Source organism: Doryrhamphus excisus, chromosome 11 (assembly GCF_030265055.1).
Source record: "Doryrhamphus excisus isolate RoL2022-K1 chromosome 11, RoL_Dexc_1.0, whole genome shotgun sequence".
Lineage (NCBI taxonomy): Eukaryota > Metazoa > Chordata > Actinopteri > Syngnathiformes > Syngnathidae > Doryrhamphus > Doryrhamphus excisus.
In genome coordinates, this window is record NC_080476.1 from 9817251 (window position 1) to 9837029 (window position 19779).

General features: G+C 39.2%; 2 protein-coding genes across 4 annotated transcripts in view; one reads left to right on the forward strand and one right to left on the reverse strand.

The window, feature by feature from the left end:
* The first annotated feature begins 7315 nt into the window (after positions 1–7315).
* Positions 7316–13735, forward strand: LOC131138311 (cyclin-I-like). Its single transcript, XM_058087126.1, has 6 exons — positions 7316–7468; positions 8425–8543; positions 10425–10584; positions 10666–10800; positions 12309–12383; positions 12487–13735. The coding sequence occupies exons 1-6, from the start codon at positions 7316–7318 to the stop codon at positions 12700–12702; spliced, it is 858 nt and encodes a 285-aa protein (XP_057943109.1). The 3' UTR covers positions 12703–13735.
* The window catches only part of septin8a (septin 8a), a 32787-nt gene continuing 24949 nt past the window's right edge, over positions 11942–19779 (reverse strand). The window contains exon 11 of one of the 3 annotated variants that reach the window (XM_058086224.1): positions 11942–14104. In XM_058086224.1, the coding sequence (XP_057942207.1) occupies positions 13936–14104 (169 nt within the window). In that variant the 3' untranslated portion in view covers positions 11942–13935. Of the gene's footprint in view, positions 18288–19779 lie in introns of all 3 variants that reach the window. The other 2 variants (XM_058086225.1, XM_058086226.1) reach the window with 2 other exon arrangements.

A 19779-nucleotide genomic window follows, 5' to 3' on the forward strand; every position in this document is an offset into this window, starting at 1 on the left:
CATTGCAACTTTTTCCTCAGAATATTACCACTTGTATTATTGCACTTTTTTTTCTGCATATATATTACCCATCATACCCAGCAGTTTCCCCTCATTCATTCATTCATTCATTCATTCTTTTTCTACCGCTTTTCCTCACGAGGGTCGCGGGGGTGCTGGAGCCTATCCCAGCTGTCTTCGGGTGAGAGGCGGGGTACACCCTGGACTGGTCGTCAGCCAATCACAGGTTCACATATAGACAAACAACCATTCACACTCACATTCATACCTATGGACAATTTCTCCTAGCTGTGAGGTCTGTGCGCAAACCACTCGTCAGCCGTGCAGCCCAGTAATAAAATTATTTTTCATATAAAAGTTTTTTAATAAAAATAAGTAAACTAATATAAATCAAAATACATCTAAATTAATATTTTAAGTATTTTTTAAAATTATTATATATATAATGTCAGTGTTTTTTGTACATTTATTTTTTGGCAATATTCATTAATTCATTCATTTTCTACCGCTTATCCTCACGAGGGTCACGGGGGTGCTGGAGCCTATCCCAGCTGTCTTCGGGCGAGAGGCGGGGTACACCCTGAACTGGTCGCCAGCCAGCCAATCACAGGGCACATATAGACAAACAACCATTCACACTCACATTCATACCTATGGACAATTTGGAGTCACCAATTAACCTAGCATGTTTTTGGAATGTGGGAGGAAACCGGAGTACCCGGAGAAAACCCACGCATGCACGGGGAGAACATGCAAACTCCACACCGAGATGGCCCAGGGTGGAATTGAACCCTGGTCTCCTAGCTGTGAGGTCTGCGCGCTAACCACTAGACCGCTGTGCCGCCAGTTTCCCCTCATATTTTTGCTATTTATTTCTTTTGAGTGCGACACCAATGCTTGTAACACTTCTTAAAATAAATAAATAAAATAGAAGTACTGCTGTTTTAATGACCAAGACCACCTACAGTTAAAAGTGCATGCAAAGAGCATATGCATCCTTAAGGCTGCAGGGATGCAAAGCACCACGCTTCATAGGGGCACACACACACACACACATTATGACTCTATAAATTAAAGTACATGTGAGCATTCAAAGAAAATAGGGGCCTTCTCTCCCTTTGAGGTATGAAACCGTGACAGAGATCCAGCCTACTTTCTCATTAGCCACCATCAGTCCTCATCTCAGTGATAAGGAGAACACCTGTCCTCATCTCAGCAGCCTGCCTGGAAGCTTCCCTTTAATGAGGACACACAAACACACTTTCTACTTTATTTACTGTGGCGTGGTTATGCTTTTTTTTTTTTTCCAATGCAAAATAAGGACAGCTGTGAGATAACGCCTGCCCCCGGCACACAGGACAACACAAACAAGTGCTAAAAAAGCTAATTAATGTTTTGAAGTCACTTTCAAGGATGAACTCAAAAGTCCACGGGACATGTAAATGACATTTTCTATGGGTTGTGTTCAAATTGTTTGGAAGATATTATCTATTTTTTTTAGAATCACTAGACAAATGCTCAATGGAGTTATAATTTAGCAGACTCATTCATTTTCTACTGCTTATACTCACAAGGGTCGCAGGGGTGCTGGAGCCTATCCCAGCTGTACACCCTGGACTGGTGGCCAGCCAATCACAGGGCACATATAGACAAACAACCATTCACACTCACATTCATACCTATGGACAATTTGGAGTTGCTAATTAACCTAGCATGTTTTTGGAATGTGGGAGGAAACCGGAGTACCCGGAGAAAACCCACGCATGCACGGGGAGAACATGCAAACTCCACACAGAGATGGCTGAGAGTGGAATTGAACCTGGGTCTCCTAGCTGTGAGGTCTGCGCGCTAACCACTCGACCGCCGTGCACCCCAATTTAGCAGACTAATTCATAATATTATGAGAAAAAAGTACTAAGTTTATGAGAATGTTTCATATTCCGACTGATCTTTCAAGGAACACCGAATATTGTGTTCCATGCCTATATAAACATGGAACCGACCAAAAGAAAGACTAGATACTCATCTTTCATCCGAAAAAAAAGTTTGTTTCTACCTTTTTTTGTTCTTTAGTAATCAGCAGAAGAACATACTAGGTACGTTTCAGAAAAATATCGGTTCCCAACTAACCAAGGGGGAAATCATGTGTTTCTTGGTCCTCTCCTGGTCCTTGCCGCGGTCATATCAAATGTTGCTTATCGAATTTTACAGCATTGCAATTGCTCTGGAGAATAATACATTGATGGGGAGTTGCATCATCACCTCCGTCAGCAAAAAAATGTAAAAAAAGTCATATTAAGTCATATTAATTCAATGTTTCAAATGGGAGTTCGAGTTTATTAAAATGTATAACTCATCTTTGGTATTGATTGAGATAATACAGTATACAAAAAGCATGTAATATTATGGAAAAAAATAAAAAAGTAGGAATTTCCCAGAAGAAACTTGTCATAGCGTGAAAAAAACATTTTGTTTATTAGAGTAAAGTTATATTATGAGGGAAAAAAGTCAGAAATGTCACATAACGATATCGGCTGATATGAGTGTCGGAAATTGAGATTTGGACAATATTGGCATATCGGTTTTTGGAAAAAAAAAAACAAATATATAATATATATATATATATATATATATATATATATATATATATATATATATATATATATATATATACTATCCCTGTATCCCTAATATAATACAGTATATATAAAATACTGCCACAATTGAACATGAAAATTTTTGTAAGTTTACTTGACATTTTCACATTTATTGAGCAATTTGACATTTTTTTTAACAATCAACTCACATTATTGACAGTAATGAAGCTCCTCATATAATGAGAAAAAATTGCTAGAAACATGATAAATTGTATACATTTTTTAAATATTTTAAAACGAAAGTGGTGATATAAAAAAATACTCTGTAATATTATGAAATAAGAAAAATGTTGTAGTATTACAAGGCCAATTGTCACAATCTAACAAGGAAACATGTGAATTTTTCCAGTAGAAATTTGCCATATTCTAAAAAAAAAAAGTCATCTAAGTAAATAATCATACTATACGTGTGTAATTTGGCTCAACTATTGGTATTTGGTACGTTAGGTATTAAATGGTGTGAGAAATTTCAAGTCAAGGAGCAGAAGAATGAGCTTCCAAAGAAATCCACGTATAACCTTCATGTAAAAAACATGACTACACTTGATGCTTTACGTCTTCCAAGCACCTGCAAATATGCATTTCCGTTTTTCCGAGTGTTTATTTACAGTGGTGTGTAGTGCTAGCATGTGTGTGTGTGTTTGTGTGCATTAAAGAGCCCTGGCGCCATAATGTGGATATTAGCATGAAATTAAATGACTGCTGCATTACTGTTTAATGACTCCCAAACCAAATGAATCATTTAACAGGTTTCACCATCAAAGCCAAAGAACTCTTTGAACCCAGCGTTGGAAAATGAAAAGGGAGTGACAGGGGTCCGCACTAGGGGCCCGGAGACCCAGGTTTGAATCTGGTTTTCTGCGGGTACACATTCTAAAAAAACATTCATGTTAATTGGCACATCCAAATTATCCATACGTATGAATAGTTTGTCTATATGAGCCCTGCCATTGGCTGGCGACCAATCCAGGGTGTACCCCGCCTCTCCCCCCAAGTCAGGATAAGCGGCATAGAAAATAGATGGCTGGATTACGACAGTAAAAATTTGTAAAAAAAAATATAATTGGTAAATTAAGAAAATAGTACAAGAATACCATAGAATTAGAAAAGTAATAATTCAGGGAATAAATACAGTAAGAATTAATTAATCAAAGTCAATATATTACTATAATAAAAAGTCATAATATGTTCAACTATAAAGTCAAAATGATGGGAAAAGAGCAAGAACTCTTTTCTCGCTTCCTTCCTCCGTCGTAGTTTTGCTTGATGATTTATTCACTCGACACTTCTGCAGTCATCCATGCGTACCGTACACGTATACATTAAGAGCAAAGATGGTAAAATGCACCGTCTTGAGCAGACATTTGCTTGTGCTTGCAAATGGACCGTAAAGTGGAGGTCAAAAAGCCAGTTGAGGAAGACGTACATTTTTTAACAAGGACCATGCAATGCTACACATTTTTAATACAATACATTTCCTGTTCCATGTTTGCCCGGTGGCGCTATCTGGATGTTGAAGGTCAATAGCCAAATATGACTTGTATGACAATAAGGTTGAATTTGAAGAGCTGCAACACAAAGCAAAATATATATCATATAAAATAAAAGTTGTAATGTTGTCATCATTTTATGAGAATGAAGTCAAATTTACGAGTTGTACATTGAGGTGAGTAAAGTAGTAATATTACTAGAAAATATTCATTGGTGCTGCCGAGGCACTGCGATGATGTCAGCCTCCCTTTGGGCTCTTCTGGCTCCCTCTGGTGGATAAAGGCATCATTGCATTGCCGAAGGAGCCATCCATCCATTTTCTATACCGCTGGTCCTCCAATGAAATGCTTTTTTTGGATGAAATGGATTATAGGAAAATGTTAAAATATATATTTTTTAGTTTTAAACTTGTATTGGTACTTGTATAGTATATTTCCTAGCTACCTTTTGACTGTTAAGTTGCTGTGTGGTGATTTTAGTGTTATCTTCATTGTTAATCGTTATCTTAAACACAGAAAATTACAGTATGTTAGTTGTAGGAGAAAGTTTACTATTACTAGATTTTTTTTGAATTCAGGAAAAAATATCAATTGGGGAAATATATGTATTTTACGCAAAAATATTTTTTTTAAAAGTGGACTTAACTCATTTACGCCCAAAGATTGGATTTATAAATCTTTTATATTTTACTCTACAATAGAAGAGCGCATGTTTGGTGCAGTATTAAACCAAAAAATGTGCAATTTATAAAAAATCTCTGCAAATGTGGAAATTGTAAATAGTCGATGGTGTTAAAAAAAGTTCAAATTTGTGAAAATAAATTGTTATTTTCATGTAAAACAACCATTTTTGTTGTTTTGGCATTTTGGCTAAATATATATGGCTAAATGTATGTCAAGTTATGCTTGAAATGCATCCTTTTGCAAAAAACATTTTTTTTGGTATATCCTGTGTCACTATAACATTTCATAACATAATTAGCAACATAACAGTGGCGCTAATTGACGGAATAAAATTGGAAAACAAAGACTACTGTGTAAAAAAATGAATAAAAAGATAAGAGTCAATGAGGATGCCCAGAAAACGGTAGGTGAGTATATGGAAATGTGTTCACTGATGATGCATTTGTGTTAACTTCTCTTTGTAATTTTGTCACGTGTTGTGCACAAAGTGGAAGAACAAACTCCTGCAGTCACTTTATATGCTAATAGCAGCTGTTATTTATTCGCTTCCATGCCGGGCGTCAGCTAATTTATTACAGACAATTAAAGGTTCGGGGACTTGTTCAAGGACACAAAGCCAGGAATTAAACTAGTCACCTAACGTTTAGCAAAAGGCTACCTGAATGTTGATAGATTATACTTCAGTCTCTGATTGTATCTTTAAAACAAATAATTGCGTAACAGATGTCAGCGAGTGCAGCTAAACCTCAATCCCTGACGCCTTAAGCGCCATACTGGATATCGAATTGACCGTTCGGGTTTTTTAGCTCGATGGCTAGTGCTCGTGACTTTAATATTATGAGAAATAAAGTCAAAATAGTATTAATATCAATAATTTTAGGGTTCAATTTGACATGTTTTGCAGTACTTTAGCAAATCCATTCATTTTCATGTCAGACGAGGGCATTCATGCCCCCTGCCGTTTGACACCCCTGCACAACCTGAAGCTCCATTGTTCCATTACAGAAAAAAATAAAAATATAAAAAAATATTGATATAAAATAAAAATATAAATAAAAATAAAATATGGACATTAAGTAGTACTTTTATTTCTGTTCTCGTAAATACTAATTATTTTTTAAATGGAAATGCACTCATGTTTCATTCTTGTGCCACTGATGAATGCAAATATTGATGATGATATTCTAGGACTCTGTATTGTTATTGTTATCATGTGATATTATTAATCATATACAGTGCAGGAAGTAAAGTTGCCAAACTGTCCTCCTGAAGTATGAAGATATTTTAATAAAAGAAGTTTGAAATGCAAAAAAAAAAGGCAATGGAACTCATACGATGGAAGATATCGAGCTGCCTGGAAATTTCTTGGTGACTTTTTGCTCTGCTCTGAAGATCATTTTATTCTTATCAAATATTGTTTTCCTAGGGACAGAAACAGCAACTTCTGTGTAGCTACACTGCCCCCTATTGATTACAACTCTTTAACGCCTTGAATAGAATGCTCAATCCCCCCAAATACACCCCAAATACCTTTTAATTTTTTTGAAAACACAAAAAACACTCACATATATGTATAACATTTTATGCAATAATAAACAATACTTTTCCTGGAACAGTATTTGAATTATGATGTCAATTGTGACTGGCTTGTACAATATACTGTACATATCATAGAGGTGGCCTATGGCGCCCTCTAGTGGTAGTAATGAGCCATTCATGCTTCTCTTTCCAATCTCTACTGATCCCAGTATTATTCTATTTCTATCTATGAATATGTATATATGTCCTACCTGGTCACAACTGAGGCTCTAGTCAGACTAGAGTCTCCTACCTATACAAAACTGAGGCTAGCCAACCTACAGCTGTCCTACCTAGTCACAACTGAGGCTCTAGTCAGACTAGAGTCTCCGAACCATACAAAACTGAGGCAAGTCCTACTAGAGCTGTCCTACCTAGTCACAATTGAGGTTATAGTGAAACTAGGTTGTCTTACCTAGTCACAACTGACGCTATAGTCTGGCTAGATCTGTCCTACCTAGTCACACCTGAGGCTATAGTCAGACTAAAGATGTCCTACCTGGTCACAACTGAGGCTCTAGTCAGACTAGAGTGTCCTACCTAGTCACAACTGAGGTTCTAGTCTGGCTAGATCTGTCCTACCTACTCCCAACCAAGGCTCTAGTCAGAATAGAGTGTCCTACCGAGTCACAACTTAGGCACTAGTCCTACTAGAGCAGTCCTACCTAGTCATACCAGAGGCTATAGTCAGACTAAAGATGTCCTACCTAGTCACAACTGAGGCTTTAGTCAGACTAGAGTCTCCTAACCATACAAAACTGTGAGGCTAGTCAGACTACAGCTGTCCTACCTAGTCACAACCAAGACTCCAGTCAGAGTAGAGTGTCCTAGCGAGTCATAACTGAGGCACTAGTCCTACCAGAGTAGTCCTACCTAGTCACACCTAAGGCTACAGTCAGACTAAAGATGTCCTACCTGGTCACAACTGAGGCTCTAGTCTGCCTAGTGTCTCCTAACCATACAAAACTGAGGCTAGTCAGACTAGAGCTGGCCTACCTAGTCACAACTGAGGGTATAGTCTGGCTAGATCTGTCCTACCTACTCCCAACCAAGGCTCTAGTCAGAATAGAGTGTCCTACCGAGACACAACTGAGGCACTAGTCCTACTAGAGCAGTCCTACCTAGTCACAACTGAGGCTCTAGTCAGACTAGAGTCTCCTAACCATACAAAACTGAGGCTAGTCAGACTACAGCTGCCCTACCTAGTCACAACTGAAGCTATAGTCTGGCTAGATCTGTCCTACCTAGTCACAACCAAGGCTCTAGTCAGAATAGGGCATCCTACATGGTCACAACTGAGGCCCTAGTCAGACTAGAGCTGTCCTACCTAGTCACACCTGAGGCTATAGTCAGACTAAAGATGTCCTACCTAGTCACATCTGGCGCTCTAGTCAGACTAAGTCCTACCAAGTCACAATAGATGCTCTAGTTAGACCAGAGCTGTCCTACCTAGTCACATCTCAGGCTATAGTCAGACTAAAGATGTCCTACCTAGTCACATCTGACTTTTTAGTCAAACTAAGTCCTACCAAGTCACAATAGATGCTCTAGTTAGACTAGATCTGCCCTAGACAGCCTCACAATTAGTAGTTTTTGGTAAATGCATGTATTATTATGTCTTATTGGTAGTAGTATCATCTATTATCATTAATAAAGACTTACTGTGATTGTATTTTTGCACACTACAATATTTAACTCTTTTTTAAGCATTATTACCTTTGTGTGGGCAGAATATGAACATGATAATAGTTGGGGAAAATGAGTGTTTAGTTAAGCATGTGAACCTCCATGAATCGAACACGCTGTGCCAGCCGTGCTGAGGTTTTGAACACAGACACGTTGTCACGTACATGTACAATCTCAACAAGGACAAGAAAAGCACGCCACATCTCTGACTGGGATCAAAGCGTGGAGCTCAGACTGCGACTTTAGCGCCATAATGTGCTCAGTGGAGTGTACAGAGTACTCCTGACAGCATGAGGCCGGCTCACCCTGATTGGTTGCTGTGCTGCTAGTTAGTGGGAACATTCTTTGGACCCAGGAAGGAGGTTCCACAAAAGTTAGACCTGACACTTTTCTTCACGCACCAGACACAAACTGAAGGCACCAAGAGGAGCCCCGAAACCATCCGTATGTGAGTCTTTCATATTCTTCCTACTCCTTTTCAAACATCTTCCATTCTTCACCTTTTGGCGGTAATCAACATGATAAAAACAATCCTACAACATATTTGCAACACCATACAACTATGAAAAATCTTAATTATAATTATTATATCTGCACCAAAATATATATATATATATATATTACTTCTCTGTGTGAAAGATGGGGATTTTTAATTTTAAATTTTTCTTTTCTGTTAAATGGGGATACTAATAATAATAATTAAATTTTAATTTTTTAAATAAAAAAAATAATATAATTTGGATTGTTATTAATTTTAGTATTATTATTTTCCCATCGATATTGTAATAATAATAATAATAATAATAATAATTAATATTATTTTATTCGTCTGGTTGGTTGTATAATATACTATTAAACAGGCACGCATTGTATTAACTAAATAATGTTTACAAACAACAAAAACAATATTTGTTCAATACTGTATCTGATTCATAATGTTATTGTGATTTAAACCTCATAAAAACACATGTAGAATTATGGTAAATAGATATATATTTTATTTTATATATATTATATTATATATAATATATTTTCATGTGTTTATTGTTGTTGAGGGTGTTTGCCTATGGCCTAGAAATTACGCAATTGGGTCCCCCTATCGGAAGTTATAGCTTTAGACAATAAACGCAGCCCATAAAGGTAATATTTCAAACAAAATACACTTAAAAAATATTTATAGTCTAAAGTAAACATATTGAGGACAATTGTCTTCCATTTGCAGCGTTTGTACGACCATTTTGTGCGCGTGAGCCCCGTATGTTTGACCCACTAACATATTTAGCTGCAGCACCATGACGTCACAGAAGGGGCGGGTCTTGGCGTTGAAAACACATCCTGCCCTCAATCCTGTCTGATTTTTTTTATATACTTCCTGTCTTGTTTTTGCGCTTATTTTCTGCAGCTGTTCGGTTCCATTGCGCCATTTTATTCCTTGTTTTCTCCAAATAGATCTTACTTTAAATGCTAAAATGTGGCTTCCCAACGTAAATGACTTCCGGATTTATCTCTCCAACATCTTCTTTGTTCAGCTTTTTTATTGTTTTGGTAGCGATTGACTCTTTTTTTTAAATACAGACGTATAAATGCACCTTCCATCTTGGAGATATTCAACTTTTGAGCAAGAAGAGGTAATGTTTTAATCTGTTATTGTGTGGACGTTTGGTACGTGATGCTAGGAGCAACTGTGCAGCAGCTGCAGCTTGTTGTCCCGCCTTGATTCCAATGCCTTTCTCTCGACATAAAGCTCTTTACTACACGCACTTTTTAGGTGTGCATGGCTTATTACTCTTGTTTGTCGAGCAGCAAACAAGAGTATGTTCCTTTTTTTGCTTACCAAGTGCAGCATTTCCTGCAGCTGTTATGAGGCAAATCTATATTGTTACTTCCTTAAAATCCGTTTCGACAGACAACAAATGCTCTTTCGGAGCCATTAAACACCTATAAATACCTACAAATATGTCAGTTATTATTGTTTTTAGTAAGCTAGGTAGTGTTATCGGGGCATACTACATCAAAATAGCAAGAATACATCAATATTCCGCCCCAAATATGTCACAGCATATCATAACAATAAATAAACACAATACAGGTGTGCCCTCTAGTGGCTGCGAGCAGTAATGTATCTAAATCTTGCGTCCTTGTTTGAAAAATAACGTTCAATTTGTGTGTACAATGTGTATATTTGTAAACCGTGTGTATTTTTAACCGTTCTTAAGTGTAAAAAGAAGTTAACCACAATAAAACATAAAAACAATAGACATTAACTTCAACAGTTGTAAAATGTATTTATACTAAAAAGTTGACTTCAAGTGTCCTTTACCTCCAGCAGGTGCGTAGGCCCTGGTTGCCTTGTCCTGGCCCGGGTGCTGCCGGCCATGAAGGGTCCGAGCGCTGCAGAGAACCGCCACCTTCTCGGCCTCCTGGAAGCGGCACTGGTTCGGGAGGCCCGCCTGTGGAAGGTCCCCATCTTCAAGGGCGGATGCATTCAGGTGTGTGAGACGTTCAAGTACCTGCTCAGGAAGATTATTTTGAATAAGATGGTGAAGCTCTCGTCTTTTTGGACTCCACAGGGTGCGGACATCTCGTCATCCCAGCACCAAGACATGATAGTCTGGCTGGGGGACATGAACAGACGCTTCCAGTTCTGTCCAGAGACCTTCGCTTTGGGAGTGTGTGTCCTCAACAGGCTGCTGGCCACCGTCAAGGTACACAACTCTAGGATCTTCCCGCTGGTGTTCAACTGCTTAAAAGTGCGAAAAAACTGACAAATAGTTTGATGGAAAAATCAATCCGAAAAAAAATCTGTAGGAAAAACAATAGCAGTATATTTAAAGTAATGGTGTGCCACAAGGCTCATTACCAGGGCCTTGTTTTTGCATATGAAAAACATTAGCAGTGCAAAAAATTGTATCCTTGTGTTAAATTTTGTCTGCTATTACAGCTGGTCCTCGGTTTACAACGTTTGTATTTACGAACGCGTCCCATAAATGATAACATTTTGGGACCTAAAAGACGATACTCGCTAGGGAAGCAGTTATAGTACGCGCCCGCAGAAAAATACATGCTTTGCTACTTTTTGGACTTCCAAGCAGCAGTGCGGCAACAAAAAGGAAAGCCATCACCATGGAAATGAAAACATCATAAAAAGCTCACAACAAGTGGACACACCCACCAATATTTACCGCTATTTTGGTCCCAACAACTCGACTGTGGCAAGCAAAGGAGAATGTTGTATTTGGGAGGAAATAATACTTTATAATGTTAAGTCCATCAGTCGAGGAAGGGACGTTGTTTGTACTGTGAGGACCAAATGTACTTGCTACCCTTATAGTTATAGCATCCAATGTTATTTGGTAACGGTTTCATTTCATTTGAATCATTTGCATCAGATTACAATTGAATGCATCCCATAATCAGTTCACAGTTCCACATGTCCAAAAGGAGTAGGAAGAAGCAAAGCTTATTAAATCCTACCCCTCCATCTGGTACTTTTACAATCAGTAACTGTTACATTTGTTCACTTCCTGCTTTCCTAATATAGTTTAATTTTTTTTGTAAATGTTTTGTTGTTGTTGTCATCCTTGTATTTAGCAAACATCAACTGCTTGTATTGTTTCTTGAATTGGCTCATTGTTGTGCATTGTTTGAGGTCCTTACTCAATCCATCCCATAGTTTGATTCCACATACTGAAATGCTATGGCTTTTTAACGTAGTCCTAGCATATAAGTGTTTCAAATGTAGTTCTTCCCTGAGATCATATTTCTCCTCTCTTGTAGAGAAGTATTGGATGACATTTTTAGCTAATTGGTTATTTTTAGCCTTATGCATTATTTTAGCTGTTTGAAGCGAAACTATATCAGCAAGTTTAAGTATTTGTGATTTTAGAAATAAGGAGTTAGTATGTTCTCTGTAGGCGGCATTATGAATTATCCTTACTGGCCTTTTTTTGCAGGACATTTAGCGAGTGAAGATTGCTTTTATAGTTATTCGCCATATTTCCACACAATAAGTAAGATATGGTAGAATCAGTTCAAATTCAAAGTGTTGTTTATTTTAAACTCATATTGCTACATTTCTTAGCTACCTTTTGGGTGTTAAGTTGCTGGGTGATGAGTTTATCACAATAACAATAAGTAAGATATGGTAGATTCAGATTAGGAAAGGAATGGGAAATAAGGACATCATGTAATCATGTTTCTCTTTTCTTTTCAGGCCCAACCAAAATACCTAAAATGCATCGCTTTTACCTCACTGGTCCTGGCAGGAAAAATCAACGAGGAAGACGAGGTAATCACGTTTAAAATAATAATAATAATAATAATAAATAAAACCACACGTCAGCGTTATTTGAAAACAACACTTTTATTGGCTGGCGTTGCTTTGGAAACAGGTGTTGGGTTCGGTTAGCGCCCTGGTTGCCGAGAGCGGATGCAACTTTTCAACGGCGGAGATAGTTCGCATGGAGCGGATCATTCTGGACAAGCTGCAATGGGACTTGTACACCGCCACGCCCGTCGATTTCATTCACATTGTAAGTTTTTTTTTTGTTTGTTTGTTTTTAAGACAAAAACAGTTTGACTCTTCAGGCAAGATAATGGTTGCATAACAGGCCAAGGCACTTTTGACCGACCCGTCCCCATCCTCGTGAAAGCATACACCGGTTTGTTTTATTTTGTATGTCCAGAAGATTCCGACACAGTCCCCCCCCCCATCCCCCCTTTTTCAAATCGCATCGGACTTTGATTGTTTAAACAGATTTACCTGGCCAGGAAATGCACTGATCAGCTTTGTGTAATCTCGCCGCGCAGCCGCAAGAGTCGCTAATCCCAATCACCAACCGTCATTCCTTTCCTAAAAGTGCTGAGATCCGTTCATAAAGCCACAACCCATAAAAATGACCCTTTTTCCCTCCCACCCCCATTTCCTGGATTAGACTAATGCCCCTTTTCCACTGCACGGCACCTACTCGCCTGCTCCGTAGTCTCCACTTGGATGCCATTTGACTTGTCAACGAAACGAGGCGGGTACTGTGCTGTGGAAAAGCAGCATCATATTATTGAGGCATGTGTGCAGTCGCCATTGTGAACCGACCCCCCCTCACCAAAACTTGGGTATTACAAAGACTTGAATATAAAGAGACGCAATAGAACAGTAAAAAAAATAATAAGAATAATAAAAAATAAAGACATTTTCCTTTTTTTCTTATATATTCTGTTTAAATAAATATCTCCAAATAAATACTCTTGACTGAGACTGAACAATTATCTTTACCTAAATATCCCACCCCCCATAATAATTTGTCACAGACACATCACCATGACAACAATAAGATGCTTTACCATACCAGCCGACTTGAAAAGGTAGATTCAGTCCCAAAATTCCCTTTAAGAATTTTTTTTTATATAGAATAGATCTAAATTCCACTCAAAAGTGGACATGGCTCATTGTTGCTATGGACACAAACAAACTCCGAAAGATACTTGAGAAAGGTGATGTTTTCCCTACCAAAATATCCGGAATATTTAGGTACCATGGAGAGTATCTTTTGTTACCTCTGGGTTCCGACTCAGGTGTGTTGTGATGGTTCCGAATGGGAGCACAGAAGAGCACCGCACATACAACACAATACAAACATGGTGCTGATTTGCAGTCAGGCCTACTGTGACGTTGGAATGGTCCAGGGTGACAAACCGGGTTGGACAAAGACGACAATGACATCATGCGCTAACAATTTGGTTCCTCCGGTCTCATTCCAGTTCCACGGCCTGCTGGTCTACGGCCACCCGCACCTCATTCCGTCCATCGGCCTCAGCTGGGACCCGACGCCGAGTCCTGGCCGTCAGAAGAGGCCCCCGGGTTTCCAGGCGGCGTTGTGGACCAGGCAGGTGCAGCACTGTATGGCCTGCCACCAGCTCTGGCAGTTCAAGGGCTCCACGTTGGCCTTGGCCATCATCACCTTGGAGCTGGAGGCGCTCACGCCCGACTGGTTCTCCGTCTTTACCGACCTGCTGAAGAAAGCCCAAGTAAGGAAACCGCCAACGAGGCAGCCTTCAGCCCCGTTTCTACCAAGCACAACACGTCGGTTTAGTGAGCGGTTTTATTGTCAAGGGCACCAAAACGACCTTCAGAGTCTCCACTTTGCTGGTGCACAGTTTGTAGATTAGATCTTCCAAAAGGTTGGAGTCCCCGATTTCCCAATCCTTCTTGGTAGCTTTGACTTACTATAGAACACAGCCACATTGTCTTCCCGTTTACGTGGTTTTTAGGGGTTCCTGTAAATGTGACGCCTCCTTTTAGACCATGTAGTATCCTTCAGAACGGCATAGTCCCTAAAGCGGTACTCCCTTCTGGGTTGGTAACGTCAGACCTCACTCATCCCAAGGGTAAGGTTGGGCTATGGGACCAGGAAATCCTGTTAACCAAGTTGTGTGAGGTGCCTTTGAAGATGACACCTCTGTAGATAACTTAGGGTTCTGAAGGTTTCAGTCACCGAATGCTCCTTGGTTTCTAATGGGAGGATCCAAGACTTTTTGAACGGCAAAGCTTGGAATATGTGAGCAGGAAAAATCCCCATTTTTGAACAAGGGTTGGCTTGACCTCACTGTCTAAGGGTAAGGGCGAGATTATGCAATCAGAAAACTCTAGAACCGTACAGCGTTCCATTTAACACTGAAATTGGGACTTTTGTTTTGTTTGGAGTACTCAGAAAAAGGGTAGGGTTGGGAATCTAGAAAAGGTGATACTGTCCTTTCATTCACTCATTCATTTTCTACCGCTTATCCTCACGAGGGTCGCAAGTGGTGCTGGAGCCTATCCCAGCTGTCTTCGGGGCAAGAGGCGGGGTAATCCCTGGACTGGTCGCCAGCCAGCCAATCACAGGGCACATATAGACAAACAACCATTCACATTCATACCTATGGACAATTTGGAGTCGCCAATTAACCTAGCATGTTTTTGGAATGTGGGAGGGAAAAAAAGAAGGTTTAGTAATCAGCAAAATAACATAGCTAAGTTTCAGGAAAATATCCGTTCCTGACTAAAAAATGGAGAAAACCGGCTTACAAATACATTTCAAGCCCTCTAAATTTGAAACAACACCCCCATAGTCACTTTACCAACAACCATTCACACTCACATTCATAACTATGGACAATTTGGAGTCGCTAATTAACCTAGCATGTTTTTGGAATGTGGGAGGAAACCGGAGTACCCGGAGAAAACCCTTGCATGCACGGGGAGAACATGCAAACTCCACACAGAGATGGCCGAAGGTGGGATTCAACTCGGGTCTACTACCTGTGAGGTCTGCGCGCTAACCACTCGACCGCCGCGCAGCCTCCTTTCTAACAAAGGTTGTCAAAGGTTGTTGGGAATCAGCTATAGATGGTGTAGGCTAGGTCTCCTGAAGGTTGAAGTTCCGAAAATGGGACTCCCTTTTCCTTCTGTTTCTTGTTTGTGTCACGGGAACTGAAAAGTTGCCTTTGAAGGAGTCACGCTACAGGGGCCGCTGATGACAGATCCATGCAAGGTTTATGCTTCATGTGGAAACCAGTCAGATCTGGGTCTACCGTTCCAAACTGAACTGTGGTGCTTGGTGGAAACGTGGCTTTCCAACGACTTCAGGCAATTTTTTATCTATGAAGGTCCCATACGTTACCTGCAATGGTGATCTGCATCCTCAGAGTTGGTGTTTGTGGTTCAAAGTACTTAGTGTGAGACTAAGATGAACGTTAATATTTGTCCCGTGGATTTACTTCTAATCTTCAAGGTGGACAGCGCTGAGTTCATCCGCTGCAAAGAGACTGTGGACGAGTACCTCCACAGCCTGGAGTTCTCCCTGCCCGCCAACGCCATCTACATCTTTGACAGCACTTACATCCACGAGGGGGAAGCGGACGAAGGAGAAAGAATCCGTAGGACCAGGAAGGTGCGCACCACGGATGATCCCGCTGACCCGGATGAGTATTACGACGCTTTTAGGCGTTTGTACAATGAAGGAATCGGTGTGGAAAGCGCTAACGTCAGTTCTTCACACGACAGCACCTCGCCTTGTCCGCCTTTGCATCCCGCCAGTTAACTCGGAGCACATTTGGGGCCGCCAGCCCGGCATTATTGTAATTCCGTTCACGTGAGACAATGAACTGCGATATTGTTTCATGTTCACCGTGAAAAGCGATAGAAGCTCGTTAGCTAAGAAATGAACCTCAGTTCAGGTTGAATTCCAAAAAAAAAAAAAAATGTAACTTTGCACATTGTAGTTTCAAATGAAACCATCAATTTTTTTGACACCTTTACTGTCTTTCTGTTGATGCAGTACATTGACTGAAGAGAGGTCCATTTTAAGTTCTCAATTACTACGTATTTACTACTTTGTTTCAACACAGCTGTCCTTCTTTATTCAACGGTTTATGTTGTGTATAAGCTTGGAGTGTTCTTCAGGTGAGGAAGGCTTTATTTTTATTTTTTTTTTATGTTTGAGGTGCTCGGGTTTTTTTACCTCCCCAGAGCCACGGTAGCACTTTTCAGATAAAGACCTATGTTTTTAAAAAGTTTTTATTTTCATTATTTTAGTTTTATTTTACTATTTTCAACAAAAGCTTTAATTTTTTACGACTAAATGCTGCATGTGATTTTCTTGAATTACCATATTGACCCAAATATAAGACTTTTTAGAATTTTTTTTTCTTTTTAATTCAGGTCAATATGGTAAATCTTCATTTAGTTTTTAAACATCGAAACAGCGAAACAAGTCACGGATAGAAGCATCCTATTTTATTTTGCTACAGTTATTCGTCCTTTTTTTTTTTTTTTACTTCCATACACAAAAATACCTTTCCTGATTATGCTTACTGATGTCAGTTTCATTCATTCGTTCATTCTTTACAATGTGAAGTGGTTATGAGTCTAGAGACCAATGTTCTTCCTCACATCCCGCAGGCAGCTACTGTACGTATGTATCTTTGTTCAAGTCTACATCACGGAAATAAAGCAATGACCTCAAGACTCTTGTATTTTTTTTTTTTTAAGTTCCCAACAACATGGAAAGAATAGTCCCTTTTTAGTACATAGGCCGATCTGACCTGTCCTACAATTCTACAATAATAATAATACAGAAGAGCTTTTTTAAATGTATTACATTTTTAAAGGTGGAATTTTTAGATTGAAGACTTATTTTAGCAGATTATATAGCATGTGTGTCAAACGTGTGTCATGGAGGGCCGAAACACGGCAGGTTTTTATTTCCAGTCGGCCGCTAAAGCTGCTAACATTAATAATAAACACAGTGCATCAATCCAATCACCTACTGGAAAAAAAAACGCGCAGCGTCTCGGCTCTCCATGGCACCAGTTTGATACGTTGTATAGATGTAAGTCTTGGGATGCGTACTGTCCACAAAGGACCGCACTGTCAACACACTGTAGTCTTTTCCGTCACACACTCCGTTTGTAAATATCTACAAACAGTCTTCACCTGTGTCGGCAGAGACACACAACACTGTGGGACGGATGTGTGCGGGTTTGGGGGGGGGAAGCGGGGGAGAGGTTTCGGTTTATTTCCAACGGCAGTAAACACAGCTGCTCTTCATTTTTTGGCAAGCTGAGGCTTTTTAGGTTTTTCCTGAATGTGTGTGTGTGTGTGTGTGTGTGTGTGTGTACTGGCTTCCTCTACTGTTTATAATAAAGTTTCCATTACACCACTATGTACTTCTTCCATTATAATACTACTGCATAGTCAGATGGAGTACGCTCTAATATTCACATACAACAAATGAATATGAAGACAATAGAAAGCAACAACAATAAGGACAATCTAAACTGTTACACGGCAGTACCAAACAGCCTTAAGGTGACTGTTCATTAGTGGGTTTAAATCGCTGGTGTGTTGATGGAAACATCTCTCTCACATACACAAACACACACACAAAAAAAAACATATATTCATATAAAGTGTCCATAACAATAATAATTATAAAAGAATGATCCTGAATGAATAAATGATGGCCATTGTTGTCAAAGTGAATATTATCTCTCACCATGGAGTGGCATCGTCATCATCATCATCAGTCCATGTGCACAATGTCAAGATGGAATGTCAAAAACACAAAAGAAAACACGTGTTGTTGATGTTGTGTGGTGATGGATGATAAATCCGTGGTCATGTGTGGGATGGGGAACGGCGGCCATAAATTAACTGAAAAAAAAGAAAGAACATAAATAAAGACATAAATGAAATGAACCAGACAAGGCAAAAAACATTGCAGGGGAGACAAAAAAAGGAATGAAATGACATTGCTAGCCACTAGAGGGAGCCACATACTATGTCATTGTCAGTATTGAGTTGCACAGATTAGACGCCCAATCTCATCAAAAGATAAACTCAAGCGTTTGGTCTTTACTTAAACTACCATCACCTTTAATTTGAGTCAATGCAAACTCTGAACACTACCCGCTAACTGGCCAAAACATTAGGTACACCTGCATCGATCCTATTCAGGTGATGCGGTCGTCAGATAAAGATATTCCGTTTTGATTGACACTACCATGACAGGTATGCAGAGTCTTCACCGAGGCAAAAAAAAAAAAAAAAAATGTACGTGTATTAGTTAGCAGGCTACTCATTTTGTATTTAATTAATGTCATAAATAAAGTCAGAATATATGATAGAAGAGGCCTGCTGTTTTTAAGGATCTACTGCAACAATAGTCTTCTAAGTGACAGCAACTCTGCAGTTTTTAAACGTGAAAAATCAACTGCACAAATACTCATCAAAGATAATCTATTTGACAGGAGCACTCTGCTAAAAAAAATGGTTTAAAAAAATCATATAAATGACAGCAAGCCTCTGCTGTTTTTAAGGATGTACAGTATAAGACGGTAGTCAAACATCCTATGTATGACTATATACTATATACTATATATCTATATCCCATCTATATCACATGGGGTTTCTGCTGTTTTTGAGAATCTACTGAAAAAATGCTAGTCATAGTTCCTTTACATGACAGGAGAACTCCACTGTTAAAAACGTTCTAAAAAAAATAGTAAAAAATGGTAAAATATCCCGATAAATGACATCAAGCCTCTGCTGTTTTTAAGGATGTACTGCATAAACGGTAGTCAAACATCCTATGTATGGTGGGAGGGTTGTTTTTAAGGACCTACTGCAAAAACAATAGTCTAGTAACAGGAGGACTCAGCTGTTTAAGAATCGACTGTAAAAACGCAAAGTCAAAAATCTAATGACTGGGGATTTCTGCTGTTTTTGGGAATCAACTGCAAAAATGCTTATCATAGATCATCTATATGAGAGCTGTTTCCTGCTGTTTTTGAGAACCTGCAAAAATGCTAGTCATAAATCTTTTATATGACAGGAGCACTCTGCTGTCAAGAACGTTCTAAAAAAAAATGGTAAAAGTTCCTATAAATGACAGCCAGCCTCTGCTGTTTTTAAGGATGTACTGCATAAACGGTAGCCAAACATCCTCTGTATGACAGGAGTGCCGTTTTTAAGGACCTACTGCAAAGTGACAGGAGCAGTCAGCTGTTTAAGAATGGACTCCAAAAACGCATCAAAAATCTAATGACCAGGTGATTTCTGCTGTTTTTAGGAATCAGCTGCAAAAATGCTCATCATAGATCATCTATATGAGAGCTCGTTGCAGCTGTTTTTGAGAACCTCCTGC